This window comes from Sorex araneus, chromosome X (assembly GCF_027595985.1).
Source record: "Sorex araneus isolate mSorAra2 chromosome X, mSorAra2.pri, whole genome shotgun sequence".
In the NCBI taxonomy this organism is placed as follows: Eukaryota; Metazoa; Chordata; class Mammalia; order Eulipotyphla; family Soricidae; genus Sorex; species Sorex araneus.
Genome location: NC_073313.1, coordinates 172,249,152 through 172,270,566, shown reverse-complemented (window position 1 = coordinate 172,270,566; position 21,415 = coordinate 172,249,152). Strand labels below are relative to the sequence as shown.

The 21,415-nt window shown below is 37.7% G+C and overlaps 1 protein-coding gene across 1 annotated transcript in view; it reads right to left on the bottom strand.

Moving 5' to 3' along the window:
• Positions 1 to 21,415, bottom strand: part of ZRANB3 (zinc finger RANBP2-type containing 3) — a 200,159-nt gene that overhangs the window by 126,252 nt on the left and 52,492 nt on the right. The window contains exon 4 of the mRNA XM_055122825.1: positions 2,511 to 2,689. Within this exon, the coding sequence (XP_054978800.1) occupies positions 2,511 to 2,689 (179 nt within the window). The remainder of the gene's footprint in view (positions 1 to 2,510; positions 2,690 to 21,415) is intronic.

Sequence of the window (21,415 nt, the reverse complement as noted above, 5' to 3'; positions counted from 1 at the left end):
GCATGCCATTTCTGTAGGATAGGCAGTTTTCTGGCAGTCTCTACCCTGGAACCAAAAAAAAAAAAAGGAAAAAAAAACCCATAAAAACAGCGGGGGTCAGAGTCCTTAAAGTGCTAACTCGAAACTGACAATCAAATATTTCCCACCAAACTTAATGACAAGTATATATTTTTTTAATATTTTATTTTATTTTTTAAATAAATTTATTTATTTTTAATTAATGAATCACCATGAGGGTACAGTTACGGATTTATACACATCTGTGCTTATGCTTCCCCCATACAAAGTTCGGGAACCCATCCCTTCACCAGTGCCCATACTCCAACACCAGTAAACCCAGCGTCCCTCCCACCCTCCCCAATCCCATCTCCCCCCACCCCACCATGTCACTGTGGCAGGGCATTCCCTTCTGTTCTCTCCCTCTAATTAGCTATTGTGGTTTGCAATAAAGGTGTTGAGTGGCCACTGTGCTCAGTCTCTAGCCCTCATTCAGCCCGAAACTCCCTTCTCCCACATGGCCTTCGACTACATTATAGTTGGTGATCCCTTCTCTGAGTTGCCCTTTCCCCAGAATGTGAGGCCAGCCTCCTAGCCATGGAGTCAACCTCCTGGTAGTTGTTTCTACAATTCTTGGGTGTTAGTCTCCCACTCTGTTATTCTATATGTCATAGATGAGTGCAATCTTTCTATGTCTGTCTCTCTCTTTCTGACTCATTTCACTTAGCATGAAACTTTTCATGCCGATCCACTTAAATAAAAAATTTGTGACCTCCTTTTTTCTAACAGCTGCATAGTATTCCATTGTATAGATGTACCAAAGTTTCCTCAACCAGTCATCCGTTCTAGGGCATTCGGGTTTTTTCCAGATTCTGGCTATTGTAAACAGTGCTGCGATGAACATACATGTGCATATGCCATTTCGATTATACTTTTTTGCCTCTCTGGGATATATTCCCAGCAGTGGGTCAAATGGGAGCTCAATTTCTAATTTTTTGAGAATCGTCCATATTGTTTTCCAGAAGGGCTGAACCAGTCGGCATTCCCACCAGCAGTGTAGAAGGGTCCCTTTCTCGCCACATCGTCTCCAACAGCGGTTGCTTTTGTTCTTTTGGCTGTGTGCTAGTCTCTGTGGTGTGAGGTGGTATCTTGTGGTTGTTTTGATCTGCATCTCTCTGATGATTAGTGATGTAGAGCATTTTTTCATGTGCCTTTTGGCCATTCGTATTTCTTCTTTGGTAAAGTTTCTGTTCATTTCTTCGCCCCATTTTTTGATGGGGTTGGATGTTTTCTTCTTGTAGAGTTCAACCAGTGCTTTATATACCATTGATATCAACCCCTTATCTGATGGGTATTGTGTAAATATCCTTTCCCATTCTGTGGATAGTCTTTGGATTCTGGTCACTGTATCTTTTGCGGTGCAGAAGCTTTTTAGTTTAATGTAGTCCCATTTGTTGATCTCTGTTTTTACTAGATTGCTTAGTTCTGTGAATGACAAGTATATTTTAAGCCCTGGAAAAATCTACTTTTCAGGGATACAGTGAAGGCCTATTGAGATGCAAAGTTTCAAAGACTACTAAAGACCTTCCTTGACTTGTGAACTATGCAATCATAACTAGTATGTGTCAAAAATAAGTTAAAATAATTGTGGCAAATATATGATAGTACAATAGATACTTTACTGTTCATTTGAGACTCAGAAATGGATGATTTTAAGCCTCTGAAACATGACAATTTGCATGATCCATCTAGAAACTCAGAATGATACATTTCAATTTCAAATTTGTTTATGCTAAAGGTGAGAAAGCAAAGGACAAAAAATAGCATCTATGCTGATTAATTTTTTTAATAAGGGCTTAAAATAACCACAAAGCATTGATTTTTATCAATGTAAAAAATATCAAAATTATATAATGTGAAGAAAACAAAGCTGGCTAATATTTATTTTGAGTTTTTCATAAAAGTTGTATATATTAAAATAATGATGAAAACAGAATCCATCATAATTGCTGATAATGAAAGCTTATAAGCTCTAAATTAATAATTAGATACTGCAAAATTTCTTTTTCAACCCTATAATAGTTTTAAGTATACTTAAGGTATATTTAAACAAACACCTTACATATAACTTTAAAATATGCATAGCTGGGCCAGAAAGCTAGCTTAAATGGCTGGAACATATGTTGTGTTTACAAGAGACCCAAGTTCAATCTTCATCACAACCAAGAATAGGTCCTGAGTATCACTGGATATGGACCAAAAAACATAAAGAAAAAAGTTGTTTACATATGTGTGTGTGTACTTTAAATCATGCAATATCCCACTAAACCGGACTTAAAATATTTAATATACAATTGGACTTCTTATAAATAATTGGTATTTAAAAACTCAAAACCAAGTAATACTTCACATTACTCTCTTAATTTTGTTATAGATATACCTCATTAAAAAAATTAGTATATAATCAAAATACACAGTAGCTTTTTATTTTAGGCTGAAGAAGTTGTTCTTACCAAACATCATTTTTATTCTGAATAACATTAATTTCTTCTGGTCCTAGTTCTGGAATCCATTTCTCTATTTCTTCTGTCCAAGGGTACCTCAGAGATGACGGGACCACTATCAGAAGAGGCCACTCCTCCTTATAAAAGTAAGTGATGGCAATTGCCTGGATTGTCTTTCCTAGACCCATCTAGATTAAAAAAAAAAACAACTTACAAATATAATGGAAAAATAATTTCTAAAAGATTTATGTATTATCAAAATTAATTCAATGAAAATCATTAGGAAACAGTTAATAATGACTTTTTGAAAACTAATCTTTCAATTGTATGATTTTTAAATATTTTATTATTGGGCTAAAGAAAAAATAAGCACAATTTTTTAAATTAGTCATACTGGTCTCTTAATTTTATAATTAACTTAAATTTACAAAAATATAGTTGAATATTTATGATATTTTAGAGAACACAACAAATTAATGACTTACCTATACAGCATGAAATCATTTCTTTCTAAAGCTAGGGTAAGTCTTATATTATGCACATTTTACAAAAGAAGCACAGAGAGAGAAGTTCAAATATGTGTACAACTTAATGGTTAGCTAGAAGTAAAACTAATAGTGAACCCAGCTTACTGAGGGCTTAACCATCATTTCCACACTTGCATAGATCACACTGTCTCATGTGCAAGCTGTACTCACTAAAAAATTCGTAACTAAAAAAAAGTTTGTAGCAATTTTATTTATAATAATCAGAGAACAATGGTGACCCAAATGTGCCTCATGTGGAGTAAATAAAAAACTGTGTCTTATCCAAAAAATGACAAATGTTCGGTAATGAAAAGAAGGAAACGTTCTCTATACACAATACAAGTGAAACACAAAAGTAGCTTGCTAAGTGAAAAAAGTTGGACTCAAAAGCTGCATATAATATGATTCCATTAAAAAGTTTTGTTTGGACCCAAGTACCTGAGAACAGACAACTGGCTAAAGAAACTATGGTATATCGACACGATGGAATACTATGCAGCTGTTAGGAAAGATAAAGTCATGAAATTTGCTTATAAGTGGATGGACATGGAGAGTATCATGCTAAGTGAAATGAGTGAGAAAAAGAGGGAAGACATAGAATGACTGCACTCTTTGTGGAATATAAAATAACATAATGAGAATAACACCCAAGGACAGTAGAGACAGGGCCAGGAAGATTACTCCACGGTTGGAAGCCTGCCTCAAATGCTGGGGGAGAAGGGAGCTGGAATAGAGAAGGGACCACTAAGTCAATGATGCTTGGAGGGACTGCTTGGGATGGGAGATGTGTGCTGAAAGTAGATAGAGGACCAAACATGATGGCCTTTCAGTACGTGTATTGTAAACCATAATACCCAAAAGTAGAGAGAGAGTAAGATGAAAATTTCCTGCCATAGAGGCAGGGGATGGGGTGGAATGGGGATGGTGGGAGGGATACTAGGGACATTAGTGATGGAAAATATACACTGGTGGAGGGATGGGTGTTCAATTATTGTATGACTGAAACTCAATCATGAAAACTTTGTAACTGTATCTCACTGTGATTCAATTTAAAAAAAACTTAAAAAAAAAGATAAAAAATCACAATGAGTATTTATGAAAAACAAAAGCGTGCATAGGAAGCTTTTAAAATCTGATTAAAAATCTTATGAAATATTTTTAAGTAAAACAGTATTTTAGCTTAAAAAATTTTTTGTTTGGGTTTGAGTGACACTTGGCAGTGCTCAGGGCTTATTCCTGGTTCTATGCTTAAAGATCACTCCTGGCAGTCTCTGGGCACCATATGGGGTTCCAAGGATCAACCCAGGATTGGCCATATACAAGGAAAGCACCTTAATCTCAGAGGTCTCTCTCCAAAGTCCTTATGATTCCATGTTTATGTTATTCTGGAAAAGGGCAGGACAACAGGGACAGAAAGAAGATCAAGAGCTAGGAATCTAAGGAAAGGATCAGCAAAAGTTTACTTGGGGAAAAGAGAAGAGTTGCTATAATGAATTGTGAGGATAAGAAAAGCTAAACTACATGCAATGGGCCAGGAAGATAGCTCAAAAGGCTGGAGGACATGCCTGCTACGCTGGAGCCCTGGGTTTGATCTCCAGGAAAACGTGGTCCCCGAAGTACCTCCAGGAATAACTCTCAAGAACGGAGTCCAGAATAATTCCTGAGCCCTGATGGGTGTGGTCCCAAATCATAAATAAATAATAAATTACAGATTGTTCACAGAAGTTTATTCAAAAAAATAAAAAGACACAGGAACGTAAAACAACTCATTAGAATGCATTCATAATTGCTGAAGAGAATAGAAAAATTCAGTTTTACACTGTTAGCCAAGTTTTCATTAAGAAAACCTTGCTTTGTAATTTTTAAAGTACTATTTTTAACAATATATGTAATCACAGACTAATCCAATAATGCTACATTTAATTTAAAAAACATGGGGGGGGGGGAACTAGTACAGATTGTTTAGGAAACTTTTTTGTTATTGGAATAAAGGCTATTAAAGGAAAATATGTAGAGATTTTTTGACTTGTGAACAGCAAGTAGTCAGTATTAGTTGCTTGCATGAATAAATAAATCACTGAATAAAAATAAAGCTCCTTCAAATTCTCTAAAACAAGCAAGGTCTAGGGACAAAAAGGATATCTGCAGCTTTTTTGTTTAAAAAAAAAGAAGCAAAACAACCATAATACTTTCAATACAGGAGCAATAATATAAGAAATATCATTTCAAAGTACTGATGCATGTACCTATAGATTCTAAGCTGTCTAAAAACTTTTAGTATTGAAATACGATCCATTTGAAGACAAAAACTGTTTTCTACCCAATATTTTATTTTTATTTTATTTTTAATTTTTTTTATTTTTAATTAGTGAATCACCGTGAGGGTACAGTTATAGATTTATACATTTTTGTGCTCATGTTTCCCCCATACAAAGTTCGAGAACCCATCCCTTCACCAGTGCCCATTCTCCACCACCAGTAAACCCAGCGTCCCTCCCACCCTCCCCAGTCCCGTCTCCCCCCACCCCAAACTGCCACTATGGCAGGGTATTCCCTTTCATTCTCTCTCTCTGATTAGGTGTTGTGGTTTGCAATAAAGGTGTTGAGTGGCCATTGTGTTCAGTCTCAAGTCTACATTCGGCACGCGTCACCCCCCCACCCCCCCGCATGACCTCCGACCACATTTTACTTGGTGTTCCCTTCTCTGAGTTGCCCAGAATGAGAGACCAGCCTCCAAGCCATGGAGTCAACCTCCTGGTACTTATTTCTACTATTCTTGTCTACCCAATATTTTAGCAATAGAATTGAAGTTAAGGCAATTCTTGATAGCACACAAGGGAATTCAGGAGTCAACATGAATATGCATGAACACAGAGTTTATATATTTTATTATAAAATATATCAATTAACAACTTAACCTTCACTATCTCTTTCCTAGGAACAACAATCATACAACCCAACTTTTAGCATACACAGCCAAATTTAAGATTTAACCTGATAGCAGTAAACATAACCCTAGTTAAAATAAATTTTTACATTGTTTTGTAAGCCCAAACCAAAGAGCAATTATGAACCAATATATGGTATAATGACTGGAATGTTTCCTCTGTCCAGAAAGCAGAAACTAAATTTGATTACAGAGAAGAATCAAGTTGGTCCCAGGAGACATTTAACACAGACCTTCACCTGGTCTTATGTTGTGTTGCTGCTTCCCCTCAACATCTCTGAAGTTTTGTTGTTGGTTTTATTTGGGGGAGGGATGCTGTAGGGGGTGGCAGGGCTTAAGGGCTATACATAGTGGGGCTTAAGGGACTATATCCAATGCTGGGACTTAAATCAGTCTCACGGCAATAGCCTCAGACCAGGCAAGTGCCTTAACCCTTATACTTTCTTTCCGGCCCACATCTCTGCAATTTTACCCTTAATTCCAGGGAGAAGCCTTTAATATAGGAGGCTTTCCCCTTGGGGTCACTATAATCCTAGTCATATATTTACCAAGAATCTTCTATTTCAGGAAGGCTCAATTTGCATCTATCTCCTTTGCCCTAAGGAATGCTTAAAAGCTCTGATCAATTTGAATTTCTCAGTCTGAACCCAAGAATGTGCAGTGTAAGTAAAAGATGGCCAATGACTTGAGGTTCATATGTTGAAATTTTTGGTCTTCCTCTCATTTCTTAGACATTGTTTTCCATGTCATAAGAGTTTGACGCATATATTTTAAAAGCTCTCATAGAAGCAGGTGGTTTACTTCTTTAAAAAGAAATGATTATGAAAAAGTCAATCTGGTGAACTACAAATATGTTACTTCATGTTGCTTGGGGAAAAATACTTCCCTACTGTTCCCAGTAATGTTATTACATGCTTTCCTTATAGCTTAAAAAATTATTAGAGTTAAAATATTAACTATTAATTAAGCAAGAAGTGTTGGCGTTGAGAAGAAATCTCCAAAAGCTGAAGCATGCCTGAGATCCAGGGCCTGAATGATCCCCGAAACATCTGCAATAAAACAGCACCATACTGTCAAGCCCAAAGATCAAACAGGACCAATGCATGGCTGAGTATCACCAAGAGGGTCTTCAGGCCCCCTATACTAGTGGAAAAGACACTCTCAAAAAAGAAATAAGAAGTTTTAAGTATAATTAATGGAATGATTACTTTAGTTAAGGGAAGGGTGTACTTAGTATAAAATAAACCATTGGGGGCGGGGGAGATGTACCTGGAGAAATAAAGCAGGACAAAGTGGTTAAAAACAAACAAAAAAATCATGGGTGCTACTTCCTATGGTATCAGACAAAACTGTAAAGCATGCAAGCCAGGCCTACACACCAAAAACTGTTTATAGTTCGACCTTATAAATCCAACAAAAAAACATGCCAATATCCTTACCTTGTCCTCTCAAGTCATTTTCATACCTGCTTTAGGGCCTGCCCTCTACACTCCAGAAACTCTTATCATGAAATAAACTGTCCTATAGACAAACATTTGGCATAATATTTCTTAACACCAGAACCATTTTTGAGTGTAAGAGTCTATGTAAACTTTTTAGGAGACCACAACAAAGAGAGAGCCATTTCTCAGCAGATGTTAAAAAAGGACAGTGTCATTTTTTTTCATTTACTTTTAATTGAATCACTGTGAGATACAGTCACAAAGCTTTCATATTTGAGTTTCAGTCATACCATGATCAAACACCCATCCCTCCACCAGTACACATTTTCCACCATCAATGTCCCCAGTATCCCTCCATCCCCAGCCCAATCCTCCCCCTGCCTCTATGGCAGACAATTTTCCCCATACTCTTGCTCTACTTTAGGGTATTATGGTTTAGAATATAGATACTGAGAGACTATCATGTTTGGCCCTTTGTCTATTTTCGGCACACATCTCCCATCCCTAACAATCCCTTCAACCATCATTGACTTAGTGATCCCTTCTGTATTCCAGCTGCCTTCTCCCCCAGCTCATGAGGCAGGCTCCCAACTGTGGAGGAATACTCCTGGAAGAGCAGTGCTATTTAAATGAAAATCTTCCCTTGAGCTTTGTTCATTTGAATTTGATAATCTGATCAATTTGGATCCACCGGAAAGAATAAATTTCCAAATCTGTATGCCTGAAGATAATATCCTATGCCATTAGAGAAGTTACCAAAAAAAATTTTTTTAATTCCCTAGTCAGTTTTTTTTTCCCCTAGTCAGTTTTTATTGGATTATCTTTCCAGGTTACAATCTCAAGCCTCTATTTAGCATCTCTTTAATTGGAAGATTATGCAGCTGAGTAAAGGTGATTTCTGAAAATTAGGTTCTTACCAACACAAAGTAAAGCAGTCAGTTACTACTAACTTTAGTTCTTGGTATCTGTTATTGATTGTTACTTTCTGGAAGCATGACTCAATAAAATAAGTCTGATGGGACAAACTAAAAAAAAAATAATTCCAAATTAGAAAATGAAACTATTTAACTGTAATTTTATGCTCCCACTAAGATAAAAGACGATATACAGCACAGGATAGATGAGTTATAGCTAAAATGTAAGAGATAGGGAAAATAACAATCTGGAACCATTTTCTTCCCCGGAAATAAAGCATGTACTAAGATGTCAGTATTTTGTGAAGAATTTTAATAGCATACTAGTCAATTATAAAAGCAAAAACACACTCAGGAAATTTAGGTATATATAAATAACTACACTCAGTAGGTGGTTCAAAGCCCTTTGTTCTCTCTATGACAGAATTTGTTAAAAGTGGAATCATCCCATGTTTTTCATCACAATTAAGGTTAAATCATCTATTAAGAATAAAAGTTTTGATTCCATACAGCACATAGTTACACAAGAAAATCTGAATAGAATATGTCAACTTCAAAAAATATTTAGTCAATGTTTTCAAAATAAATCACTTTTATTTAGGAAAATAAATTTAGATCTCTAAATCTCTTGTCCCACAAAATAAGAACACATAAGTAATAATAATTCTGCCACACAGTTTCAGTTTTAGGTGGCTGTTGTTTTGCCTAGTAATGATTTATTTTCCCCATATTATTGCTTCCTATTTTCAATGCTACTTTACCCTCTCCACTACTAGAGAACCAATCATCCTCCACCCTGACCCAAGGTCTCTCTCCCCCTTCTCCCCAGCCCTTTGCAGCTTCAGTTAACTGTTCTGTATGCAATATCTCAGGGTTTGTTTCCATTGAGAACTGCCTGATCCCTTGCTCTTACTTTATATTTTTACATAAATGAGATTACCTGGAAATCTTTGGCCAGGTGCAGCCCTGGAGCCCTGAGCACCTCCTGGTCACCCATGCAATCCCAGGCACCTCAGGGTCCAAGCAGCACCTATCCTCTAGTCTTGCATTGAACTGCTGGCCTGACAGGCTCCAAAGCATAGAAAGCTAAAAGAGACTGGCCAGAGAAAGCAATGTGTGTCCGTCATATGTTTCTCAACTGTATATGTGTACTGCACACCTCCATATAAGTACTTATGAAATTTCCTTTTTAAAAAACTACTGAATGAGTGCAATGACATCACCGTCTACACAGGGAAAAAAACCAGATCCCCACATACCCACTCTCTAAAACTTGCTCTAGACAAGCGATTGTAGAAAAACTTTCCAATTTAAGAAAGTTGTTTTCTGTATAATAAAGCCTCTCTTCTCTAGTGAATTGTTACTATGCTAACTTGTACAGGGGTGTGGTTTGGGTCAACTCAAGGAGTTTACTTCTTTTTCTTTCGATTTTTAGTTTTTGGGGTCACACCTGGCAATGCTTGAGTGCTATTTCCCACAATGCCTGTGGGACTACACAAGGCTAGGGATTGAAAGGGGGCCTCCTGCACACAAAGCAGTTGTCAGGGAGCTGACTTTTCTAGGATAGCTGCTTCCCTGTATACATGAGATATATGTATAAATTGCTTATTTCTCTCTTAATTTATCTTTCATCTTAGCCCTACACTGGTTATTTTTGTTTCATTTCAGAAAACGATTTTCTTCCCTGCCACTCGTAGATAACCTTCTATTGTCACAAGACATAATAAAAGTGAGATTTTTTTTAAAAAAAAAGATGAGAGGCCTTATAGAGTCACAAATGCTAAGCCTTCACCAGTTGAGAGACAATTATAATTTCAGCCTCTTGTAAAAACTGAATCCTAAAAGAATTAATCCAAAAAGGCTGGACCAGTAAGCATTTCCACCAACAATAAAAGAGAGTCCCTTTCTCCCCACATCCTCACCAGCATTGGTTGTTCTTGTTCTTTTTGATGTGTGCCAGTCTCTGTGGTGTGAGATGTTATCTCATTGTTGTTTTGATTTGCATCTCCCTGATGATTAGTGATGTAGAGCATTTTTTCATGTACCTTTTGGCCATTTATATTTCTTTTTTGGGGAAACTTGTGTTCATTTCTTCTTCCCACTTTTTGATGAGGTTGGAGGTTTTTTCTTGTACAATTCTACTAGTGTCTTGTATATCCTATATTTTTTATGTAATATATCTTTATATATTAACACCTTATCAGATGAGTATTGTATAAATATTCTTTCCCATTCTGTGGGCTCTCTCTGTATTTTGGTCACTGTTTCTTTTGAGGTACAGAAGCTTCTTAGTCTAATGTAGTCCCATTTGTTTATGTTTGTTTCCACTTGGTTGGTCAGTGCTGTTTAATCCTTAAAGATTCTTTTAGCTTCAAAGTCATGGAGGGTTCTGCCTACATTTTCTTCCATGTACCTTATAGATGCAAGTCTGAAATTGAGGTCTTTAATCCACTTACTGATCTGACTTTTGTGCCTGGCATTAGACAGAGGTCAGAGTTCATTTTTTCGCAGGTAGCTGTTCAGTTTTCCCAGCACCACTTGTTGAAGAGGCTTTCCTTGTTCCACTTCACATTTCTTGCTCCTTTATCAAAGATTAAGTGATCATATATTTGAAAGTCTATGACAGTATATTCAGCTCTGTTCCATTGGTATGTGGGTCTGTTTCTAGTCCAATACCATACTGTTTTAATTACTACTGCTTTGTAATAATTACAATAATTTCAAACTACAGTTTGAAGTTGGGGAAGGTGATGCCACCCATCTTCTTCCCAAGCATTGTTTTAGCTATTCGTGGGGGTTTATTGTTTCATATTGATTTGGGGAGTGTTTTGTCTATTTCTTTGAAGAATGTGATGAGTATCATGCTAAGTGCAATGGCTCAGAAAGAGAGGCACAGACACAGAATGATTACACTCATTTGTGGAATATAAAATAACATAATATGCGACTGATACCCAAGGATATCCATGGTTGGAAGTCTGCCTCATGAGCTGGGGAAAAGGTAGCTGGAATACAGAAGGGATTATTAAGTCAATGGCAGTGGTTGTAGGGATCATTAGGGATTCGGATGTGGGCTGGAAGTAGATAAAGGACCAAACATGATAGTCTCTCAGCATCTGTATTGCAAACCATAATGCCCAAATGTAAAGAAAGAGTATCGGGGAAACTGTCTGCCATAGAGGCATGGGGAGGGTTGGGATGGAGAGGGGGGATAAAGGGGATATTGGTGGTAGAAAATGTGTACTTGTGGAGGGATGGGTGTTTAATCATTGCATGACTGAAATTCAAACATGAAAGCTTTGTAACTATATCTCATGGTGATTCCATTAAAAAAAATTTTTTTAAAAGAATTAATCAGGAATCATTTGGTCAGCACAGGTTAGGTAATCTATCCAAAGGTCCTTTGCCATCACCCAAGGGAAGTGAACTTGCTGGGATCAATGAGCTTTTTTGTTAGCATAACTTCCTTGTTCCTGCTTCCATAGGACTATAAATCTCCTTAGGCCATGCCTCAGATTTTTATATCTTTGCTAGATTGATGTGAAGAACCACTGAGTAAAGTCAATACGATTCTTCTAATTTATTCAGTTTTGGGGGAGGGGGAAATGGGGGTTATAGGCATACCAGAAATGCTTAGGTTTTGCTTCTGGTTCTGCACTCAGGGATCACACATAGGGAAGTTCAGGGAACCACACAGCCTGGGGATGGAACTAGAGTGGTTAGGCTATGTGCAAGGCAAGCACCCTACACACTGTACGATTTTTGAGTGAGTTAAATATTTTTTGACTGATGCTTAAACTACTATGTGAAATGCTCAAATATATATGCAGTATTCATTTAAACAGTAGCACTGTAGCACTAAACAGTATCACTCCTTAAGTAAATGTAAATAAAAGATTATGATGTATAATAAAGATTAGTAATGTTCCACAGTTCATAGATTTCCCCATTTTCCACATATTCTTTGTATTTTTCATGTTTTGTAAAATTGTATCAAGATTCTATTCAATTTCTCTACATGTATTATTGCCATTGTGATTTCTTGAAAATAATAGCCCAACATATTACAAAGGACATAACTATACATGTTGAAAAAGAAATAAAAGAAAAAATGCCTAGTTCAATCCTTTGATACTATACTTATAAATAATTTCTATACTACTTAAAAATTCTGGCTTCAGGGTTCCAACTCCTCAATTCAAAATCAATAGAACTGAATTTTAAAAATAAGAACCATAGAGTTATTCTTCTCATGTAAATTGCTCACGGGATGCATTTCAACAACTACTCTAAGAATTAAACTATGTAGAAGAAAATCTTAAGAGTGTTTTACCAAAGTGTTTTGCCATTTCCTCTGCAGAAGGAAGAGAGAGAGAGAGAGAGAGGGAGAGAGAGAGAGATTGAATATTTTCAGTATTTAATTCTTTTTTGTGGGCTCAGGTTTTGGGGGAGGGAAGCCAATACAGGTATGCTCAGGGATCATTTGAAGTGGGGCTCAGGGGACCACATGGGTGTCAGGGACAAAACTCAGGTTGGCCATGTGTAATTCTCTGCAGTACTATCTCTCCAGCACCCCAGGATATGAATTTTGATCTTATTAGTTTTAGGTAATTCTTGTTCTTTAATAGACCTACAATTAAATTCCAAAGTGGAATAAGAACAGCGAATTTTTTTGGCTAGGTATAAAGCTAAAAAGTGCTTCAATACCAAGAATCACACAAAAAAAGACTGAAACCAAACTAGTGATTTCTATTGTGTTTTATAATATATAGAACACCTTTAAAAGGGGTGGGATACTGGGACCATTGGTAGAGGAGAATGGGCACTGGTGGAGGGATGGGTACTCGACCATTGTGTGACTGAAATGCAAGCACAAAAGTTTGTAAGTCTGTAACTGTACCTCGCGGTGATTCACTAATAAATTTTTTTAAAAAAATAAAAGAATAACTTTACTTAGACTGAAAATTTGCATAGTATTTAGATAAACTCACAAGTTAAAAATAAGATCACAGGGGCTGGAGTGATAGCACAGCCCACGCGGCCAACCCGGGTTCAAATCCCAGCATCCCATACGTCCCCTGAGCACCGCCAGGAGTGGTTCCTGAGTGCAGAGCCAGGACTGGCCCCTGTGCATCACCAGGTGTGACCCAAAAAGCAAAAAAAAGAAAGAAAGAAAGAAAGAAAAACAAAGAAGATCACAATTTCAGAAGTTTAATTACAACCCTGGGGGCTAAAAAGGGTACAGGGTTAAGGCACTTGTCTTGCATGCGCTCAATCCCCAGCACCACAAGGTCCCCGAGCATCACTGGAAGCAATCCGCAGAACAGATCCAGGAGTGACCACTAGTACCACAGGGAATATACCAACACTGTCCACAGCCTCCACCCAAAATGGCTCTGAAAGTGAACCTAATTTTTATATTGCTTTGACTATCTCTTATTTTTGGTAATCAAATACTTTGTTATGATCAAAACTAAAATGTCTGGGTTAGCTCAATTAGCATGACCAATTTCATGCTCTGCATGTAAGAGCCCCAGCACCCCACCCTAAATTAAGCACTAATTAAAAATGGTTAATAATAGAAAGAGTAACTTTTATCACTAAATTCTAGTTACAATAAATACAGAAAAATCAAACAAAAATAAAACAATCTTTTATTTCATAAAGGAAGGAAAAATGTACTAAAAAGACAGAATTATTTATGTGACACAATAACACTAAATATACTGATCACAAATTCAGACAAAGCAGCTTTTCCAAAGTATCTGAAAACAAGGGCCAAGAAACAAAGAATAGGGACTGAACACTTGACAAACTATTATTCCTGCTAATGATCATGGGCCAATTGAGCTAGAAATTTTACAAAAGATAAGATGAAAAAATCCCTTGCTCGGCATTGTAAATAATTACAGCCTGGTGGTTTAAGCCCTTTTTTAAAAATGGCAACACTATAATTTAAGTTGAAGACAACATCAGAATTAAGAATAATCTGCTAAAATTCAAATCAGTATATTGAAACAATATTTTTTTGTTGTCTGACATAAAACTGTGCTGGAAGAAAAGAAAATAAGGCCACCACTTATCTGTGACAAGAGAAAAATTCTGCTATTAAGATAAGGAATCAAATGCAAATCAATCAAAAGCAAACCAACAGCTTAAGAGAAAGTTTAGTTTTGGAAATTATTAGAACACTTTTAACTGAACAAGTACATGATTAATCTGTCATATCGCATGCTGACAAATTATTTTAGAACCATTAGAAAGAATATGAAACCTCAATATAGTAATTTTTAAGTGCTGATTAAATAATGTTAGATATTCACTATTCAGATTTAGAACTGTGACCCTTTGAAAATGGGTCTTACATATATTATATACTAAAATTGGAACAATACATATATTATAAAGGAAGTGAAAAAGAAACCTCAAAATAATTTTTTTGAAGAAAAAATTTACTTCAGAGCCAGATAGTACACTGTAAAAAACTAAAGAGCGCCGAGGGGGCGCGTGCACTCGCGGGCTCTCCGGGCGGCTCTGTCTCACCACCCGCGTCCGGTGCCCCGGAACCGCTGTGTGTGCCGTCAGTCGAGGGCAGGCGACGGAAGGAAGAAGGAAGAAGGCCAAACTTGTTGCTCGATCCGTTTATTTCATTCTCTCCCTCCGCTTCTCTCCCGCTCTCCTGGATCTCTCCCCGTGGATCTGCCCCGTGGATCTGGCTCTTGGATCTGGCCCCCCAACCCACTCTTACAGCCTAGTTAAATCTCCACAGCATCAGGGGGTTGGGGCCTACACGTAGGTGTGGTCACCATCAATAGGGTAAGGTTCCTTTTCCTTAGGGGATGCTTCTCCTAGGACTTAATTCTCTTTCAGCAAGAGGATCCACCCAAGGGCGGAGTCCCATGAATGTGTTTCTCTTCTCCTCAGCCAGCAAACATATAAGAATTCATAATATTAATTATTTTGTATGGACACAATAAGAGATGCATTAAAGCTTATAGAATTGCTCTCCTGGGGCCATCTCAATCTCAGACTACAGTGCTCAGGCCAGATCAGTCTTTCCTATCCCTGGCAGGGTCCCAGTCTCATAATTACTACTGGATCATGACAGCATTTGTCTATGATCAAGCTCTTAACTTATAGTTAAGAATTAGGCACTCTGGCCAGGCCCATCTCGATGCCAGGGTAGCACATAACTCACCGCTTGCCCTGGATCCTTCCTGTCCCACGTCGGGGACCCTACTTTGGGGTGCTAGGAACTGAGGGCAATTGAGGCTTAAGTGGAGAAAGCAGAGGCCCGGGAGGGAATATTCGAGGCCAATTAATTCCCAAGTTATAAAAACATAATATTGTCTTCTTGTGTCCATACAAAACAGTCATTGCTTTAAAGTAAATTATTCAAAAGGCACAAGAAGAAGAGAAAGGCAATATTAACTTATAATATAAATTCAGTATCCTAGGAAGGTCTGACCTTGCAAATTAGCAGTCAGATTAAGGGAAAGCCTCAGATTAACTCTTTTGGGGAAGAGAGCATGGAGAAGTGATTATAGCTAAACAAAGGGATGGGAGAGATTCGGGAACACCTTGATGGGTGAGACTGGGGTAAGCCTAAACTCTGGGTAAAACCGGGACAAGCTACTTGTGGCAAGGAGGGAAAGGACAAAGTAATGTCATCCTACAGTACACTTGGGAGGGAGCTCTCCTTACATCTGCTGACCAAGGGTGCAATCCCCGAGAGCGAATATGATCTCCTGAGCATTGTCAAAAGTGGCACAGAGCCAGAAGCCCTGGGTATGGCTGGGTGTGACCCAACACCCCAAATCACAGCAATGCTTACATAAAATGAAAAAGAAGACCAGGGCCAATGTGATAGTACAGCAATAGTGTGCTTGGATGTGGCCAGCTTGGGTTGGCTCCCTGGCACTCCCTCGCCCCTCCAAGCCTACCAGGAGTGATCCCTGAGTGCAGTGCCAGGAATAAGTTCTGTGCACCACCGGGTGTGACACTCCCAAACAAAAACAACAACAAAAAGATATAAGAAGATACTAAGCATATGTTCTCTGAGTTGCCAAAAAGTCACTATTGATTGAAAAAAAGAACTGCAATGACTTTCAAACCTCATGTTTTAAAGAAAAGGAAGGCCAACAACCTGAGACCAGGCAGAAGCATCATGTGCTAAGGCAAAACCATGTAGGTGAACCAAACAACGCTGCAAAATCAAAGTTTGAAATGTCACACCAAAATAAGAACTGCTGGGATTGGAGCGATAGTACAGCAGGTAGGGCATTTGCCTTGCATGCGGCCAACTCGGGTTCGATTCCCAGCATCCCATATGGTCCCCCAAGCATCACCAGGAGTAATTTCTGAGTGCTAACCCAGGAGTAACCCCTGTGCATTGCCAGGTTTGAAAACAAAAGAAAAAAAAAGTCATCAAAACAAGAAGTGCTGTTTAAATCGGTATCAGTAATAAAAAACAAACAAAAAAATAGGACTACTGAAAGAAAAGATGAAACTTCCTATTATTTTAAATATACTTACAATTCGAAAAATAAATGTTATATATCTGCCAAGGGGCCAGGCTGGGGGATGGCAGAGGCCCTGGGGACACCAGTACGGGATTGGTGTTGCAAAAGTACATGCCTGAAACAATTCTATTATAAACAGCTTTGTAAATCACAGTATCTTAATTTAAATTTTTTTTTATGTGTTTAGAGAACATTGACTGAGATCATCATTTGACCTAAAAAAGCAACATGAAAAATCAAGATAAGTTTTCCTGGATCCAAATTATGTAGTTTTCATCTCTAGAGCAGTTCTATAGTTTGCTTTTGTATTAGACACAGGTATAGATTATTTCTTTGATACAATGTCACATGAACCCCTGAGAAGTATTATGGCAAAGTGAAATATATTTGGTTTTTGACATGTTTATTGGACAGGGATGCCCATTGTTTTCTTAATATTACTAAATATATTAACATGTAGCATTCCCTTTATTTTTTTCTCCCTTTTTCTTCTACTAGAACTAATAATGCCTCCAAATTCCGTAAATGAATTTATATATGGAAGTGTCATCTTCCAATTGTTACTTAAAGAATTCAATTTTAATCCACTGAAAGAAATGGGATCAATCAAACTTATGAGAAAGGCACTATATGCTAGTCAGTCTTCATTTGTTAAAAATTATCCATGTCAAAACAAAAAACTGACTTTGGTTTGATGCAACCAGTTAGCTAGAGAAAATGCAATATATCTGAACTTTGAAGAACATAGTTCATCTGTTATATAATACAAACTAATAAATAATTCTAATTCGATTTAGAATAAATATAAATGTTGGGTTGAGAGTAAAGCATATGTTTCACATGTGTGAGGCCTTAGGTTCAATTTACAGCACTGAAAAAGAAAATCTTAAAATTACTCCTTATTGCTGGAGCAATAGCATAGCGGTTAAAGCATTTGCCTTGAACATGGCCAACCCAGGTTCAATTCCCAGCATCCCATATGGTGGTCCCCGAGCACTGCCAGGAGTAATTCCTGAGTGTATGAGCCAGGAGTAACCCCTGTGCATCACTGGGTGTGACCCAAAAAGGAAAAAAAAAAAAACTCCTCATAGAAGGATGGGAAGTCTTTCCATGACTGCAGTACAAACGACTGAGGCCATGAGTTTGATACCCCTTGTACTATCTCTTACCCCTTATTATGTCTTATCTATTATGTCTCTAGCCCCAAGAGTTCAAGTGCTTACATGTGATGTTTATTTGATAATATTTTATAGAAATATAAGTGGCATTAAAATTAGAGTAAATAGTTAATTAAATTCATAGTTAATACTACATCATAATAAGGTTATATATTAAAATTATGCTAGAATATAAATGCAATATATGTTAACAATATTAAAAACATTAAAACACAACCATTACAATAAATTAAGAATTCTTGGGGGGCCGGAGCGATAGCACAGCGGGTAGGGCGTTTGCCTTGCACGAGGCCGACCCGGGTTCGATCCCCGGCATCCCATATGGTCCCCCAAGCACCGCCAGGAGTAATTCCTGAGTAAAAAGCCAGGAGTAACCCCTGAGCATCACTGGGTGTGACCCAAAAAGATATCCCAGATAGAGAAGGGAACACCAAGTAATATGTGATTGGAGATCCTGCGTGGGAAGGGAGATGCATGCTGAAAGTAGACTGGAGACTGAATAGGATGACCACTAAATACCCCTACTGCAAACCACAACACCCAAAAGGAAAGAGAGATATCAAATTGGAATGCCCCGCCACAGAGGTGGGGTGGGGTGAGGGGGATGGGACTGGGGGGATGGGAGGGATACTGGGTTCATTGGTGGGGGAAAATGGACAGTGGTGGAGGGATGGGCTCTCAAACATTGCATGAGGGAACAACAAGCATGAAAATGTGTGAATCTGTAACTGTACCCTCAATGCGACTCACTAATTAAAAAATAAATAAATTTAAATAATAGAAAATAAATAAATAAAAAATTAAAACATACAAATCTGATCAAGCTAGCCTTAGAGATGAGGAAAAGAAGGAAGCAGGAAAACAGTACTGATTGAAAGGATTCTGATAATTTCATCAGTATAAAATTTTGATACCATCAACTTCATCCTAACATTTAGCTTACTTTGAGTCCAAGTGTCTTAGAGATTCTTCCATCCTCAAAATTCTATCTCAAAATATAGAAATTATGGTATCTTGAGACTTCATATAGAATAGTCATTGACAGACTTGGGAGCTGAATTATTTCAGGTCAAGTATCAGCTCCTAGAACAAGTTCCATATTCTCAGGGCAATCTACTTAACTGATGTATGTGTTGCATTAATTACTTAATTAATTCCTTCATTTAACCAGCAAGGATAACAACAAAAGGAGATTATGATTCAGAAACAGTAAGAGCTCAAAGGAGAAAGTGTCAAATTCAACTTGAGCCCAGTAAAAGAAAACTGAGTAGAAACAAATGGGGAAAAAATTATCCATTCAGCTTACCTTGTCAAATAAAATGACTTTATACAAAAGGAAAAGTAAAGTTCTTCTGTCTAGTTTAACTTCTTAGCTCTAAAACCTACAAAGTAAATGCTAGCAGAGTTTATATTATAGTATCATTTTTAAGGTCTTCTGAACAGAAGCAACTTTCCAGAGGGGTTCTTTAGTATTTCCTAACACCTACACATTTCTGTTTGTAGAGAAACTGACAAGTCTTTCAAAATTTGACTTGGCGTCCTGCAGAAATACTTCTACCAGCTTCAAACAGGTTCCAAAATCTCTCCCCTTCAAACTTCTCTTTTAGAGAAGCATCTAGACCAAAAGAAAAGCTTTCATAATGGTGACTAGTGGATCTCTGCTCCAAGTATTTATCTATTCATATGTCCCCCAAATGTCCACAAAGTCACGCCAAGCAACACCATTCTGAGAGTGCTCAGGTGACCTGGCAGTGCTGGGGATTGAAACCAGACCTCCTGCATGCAAAGCACGATTTCTAATTCCTAACTTCACTCACTTAAGTAATACTTTAACATCATGAAAATTTCCTAAATGCTGTTTCTACAAAGAATAGTAACTTTTCTATGCTTGACAAATAAGGTAAAAAATGTATCAATTAATTTTTTTCACATATATTATAACCAGGTTTGTATTACTGGGAAACTATTTTTTTCATGATTAAAATAAGCTTTTGCTGGGGCCAGAGCGATATTACAGTGGGGAGGGCATTTGCCTTGCATGCAACTAACCCAGGTTCAATCCCCAGCATTCCATATGGTGCCCCAAGCACCGCTAGGAGTAATTCCTGAGTGTAGAGGCAGGAGTAACCCCTGAGCATTGCCAGGTGTGACCCAAAAAAAGCAAAAAAAAAAAAAAAGTTTTTGCAACCATAACACCCAAAAGAGAGAGAGTAAGAGGGAATATGTCTGCCACGGAGGCAGGGCAGGGGGACAGGTGGCAGTGACGGGAGGGATACTGAGAACATTGGTGGTTTGTAAGTCTATAACTGAACCTCACGATGATTCATTAAAAAAAAAGTTAATAAAAAATATAAACTTTTGCATAATAATTTTCAAAATTTGGGGCCGGAGTGATAGCATAGCGGGTAGGGCGTTTGCCTTGCACGCGGCCGACCCGGGTTCGATCCCCGGCATCCCATATGGTCCCCCAAGCACTGCCAGGAGTAATTCCTGAGTGCAAAGCCAGGAGTAACCCCTGAGCATCTCTGGGTGTGACCCAAAAAGCAAAAAAAAAAAAAAAAAAAAAAAAAAAAAAAAATTTTCAAAATTTTTCAATGGAACAATGTAACAGTAACAATGTTAAAAAATTGTTACTACATAGAAAGATTGCACTCATCTATGGTATATAGAATAACAGAGTGGGAGACTAACACCCAAGAACTGTAGAAATAAGTACCAGGAGGTTGACTCCATGGCTTCGAGGCTGGCCTCACGTTCCGGGGAAAGGTCAACTCAGAGAAGCGATCACCAACTACATTGTAGTCGAAGGCCATGTGGGGGAAGGGAGTTGCGGGCTGAATGAGGGCTAGAGACTGAGCACAGCGGCCACTCAACACCTTTATTGCAAACCACAACAGCTAATTAGAGAGAGAAAACAGAAGGGAATGCCTTGCCACAGTGGCAGGGTGGGGTGGGGGGGAGATGGGATTGGGGAGGGTGGGAGGGACACTGGGTTTACGGGTGGTGGAGAATGGGCACTGGTGAAGGGATGGGTTCCAAACTTTGTATGAGGGAAGTATAAGCACAAAAGTGTATAAATCTGTAACTGTACCCTCACGGTGATTCTCTAATTAAAAATAAATAAATTTAAAAAAAAAAAAAAGAAAAAAAAATATACCAAAAAAAAAAAATTGTTACTAAAAGCAACCAGTTTATAACCCGTTTAAAATGGTATTTTGGTGCTGAAAGTAAATATGCACCTGTTGATTTTCAAGTGTTGATGTGCACTCAAAACATATTTCTTCAATCAAAAATAAATAAACAAATTTTTAAGAAATTGAGAAACTAGTACAATAACCTGACTACAGACTGTGGTTTGTATTCCATTATTTACGGAATACAAAG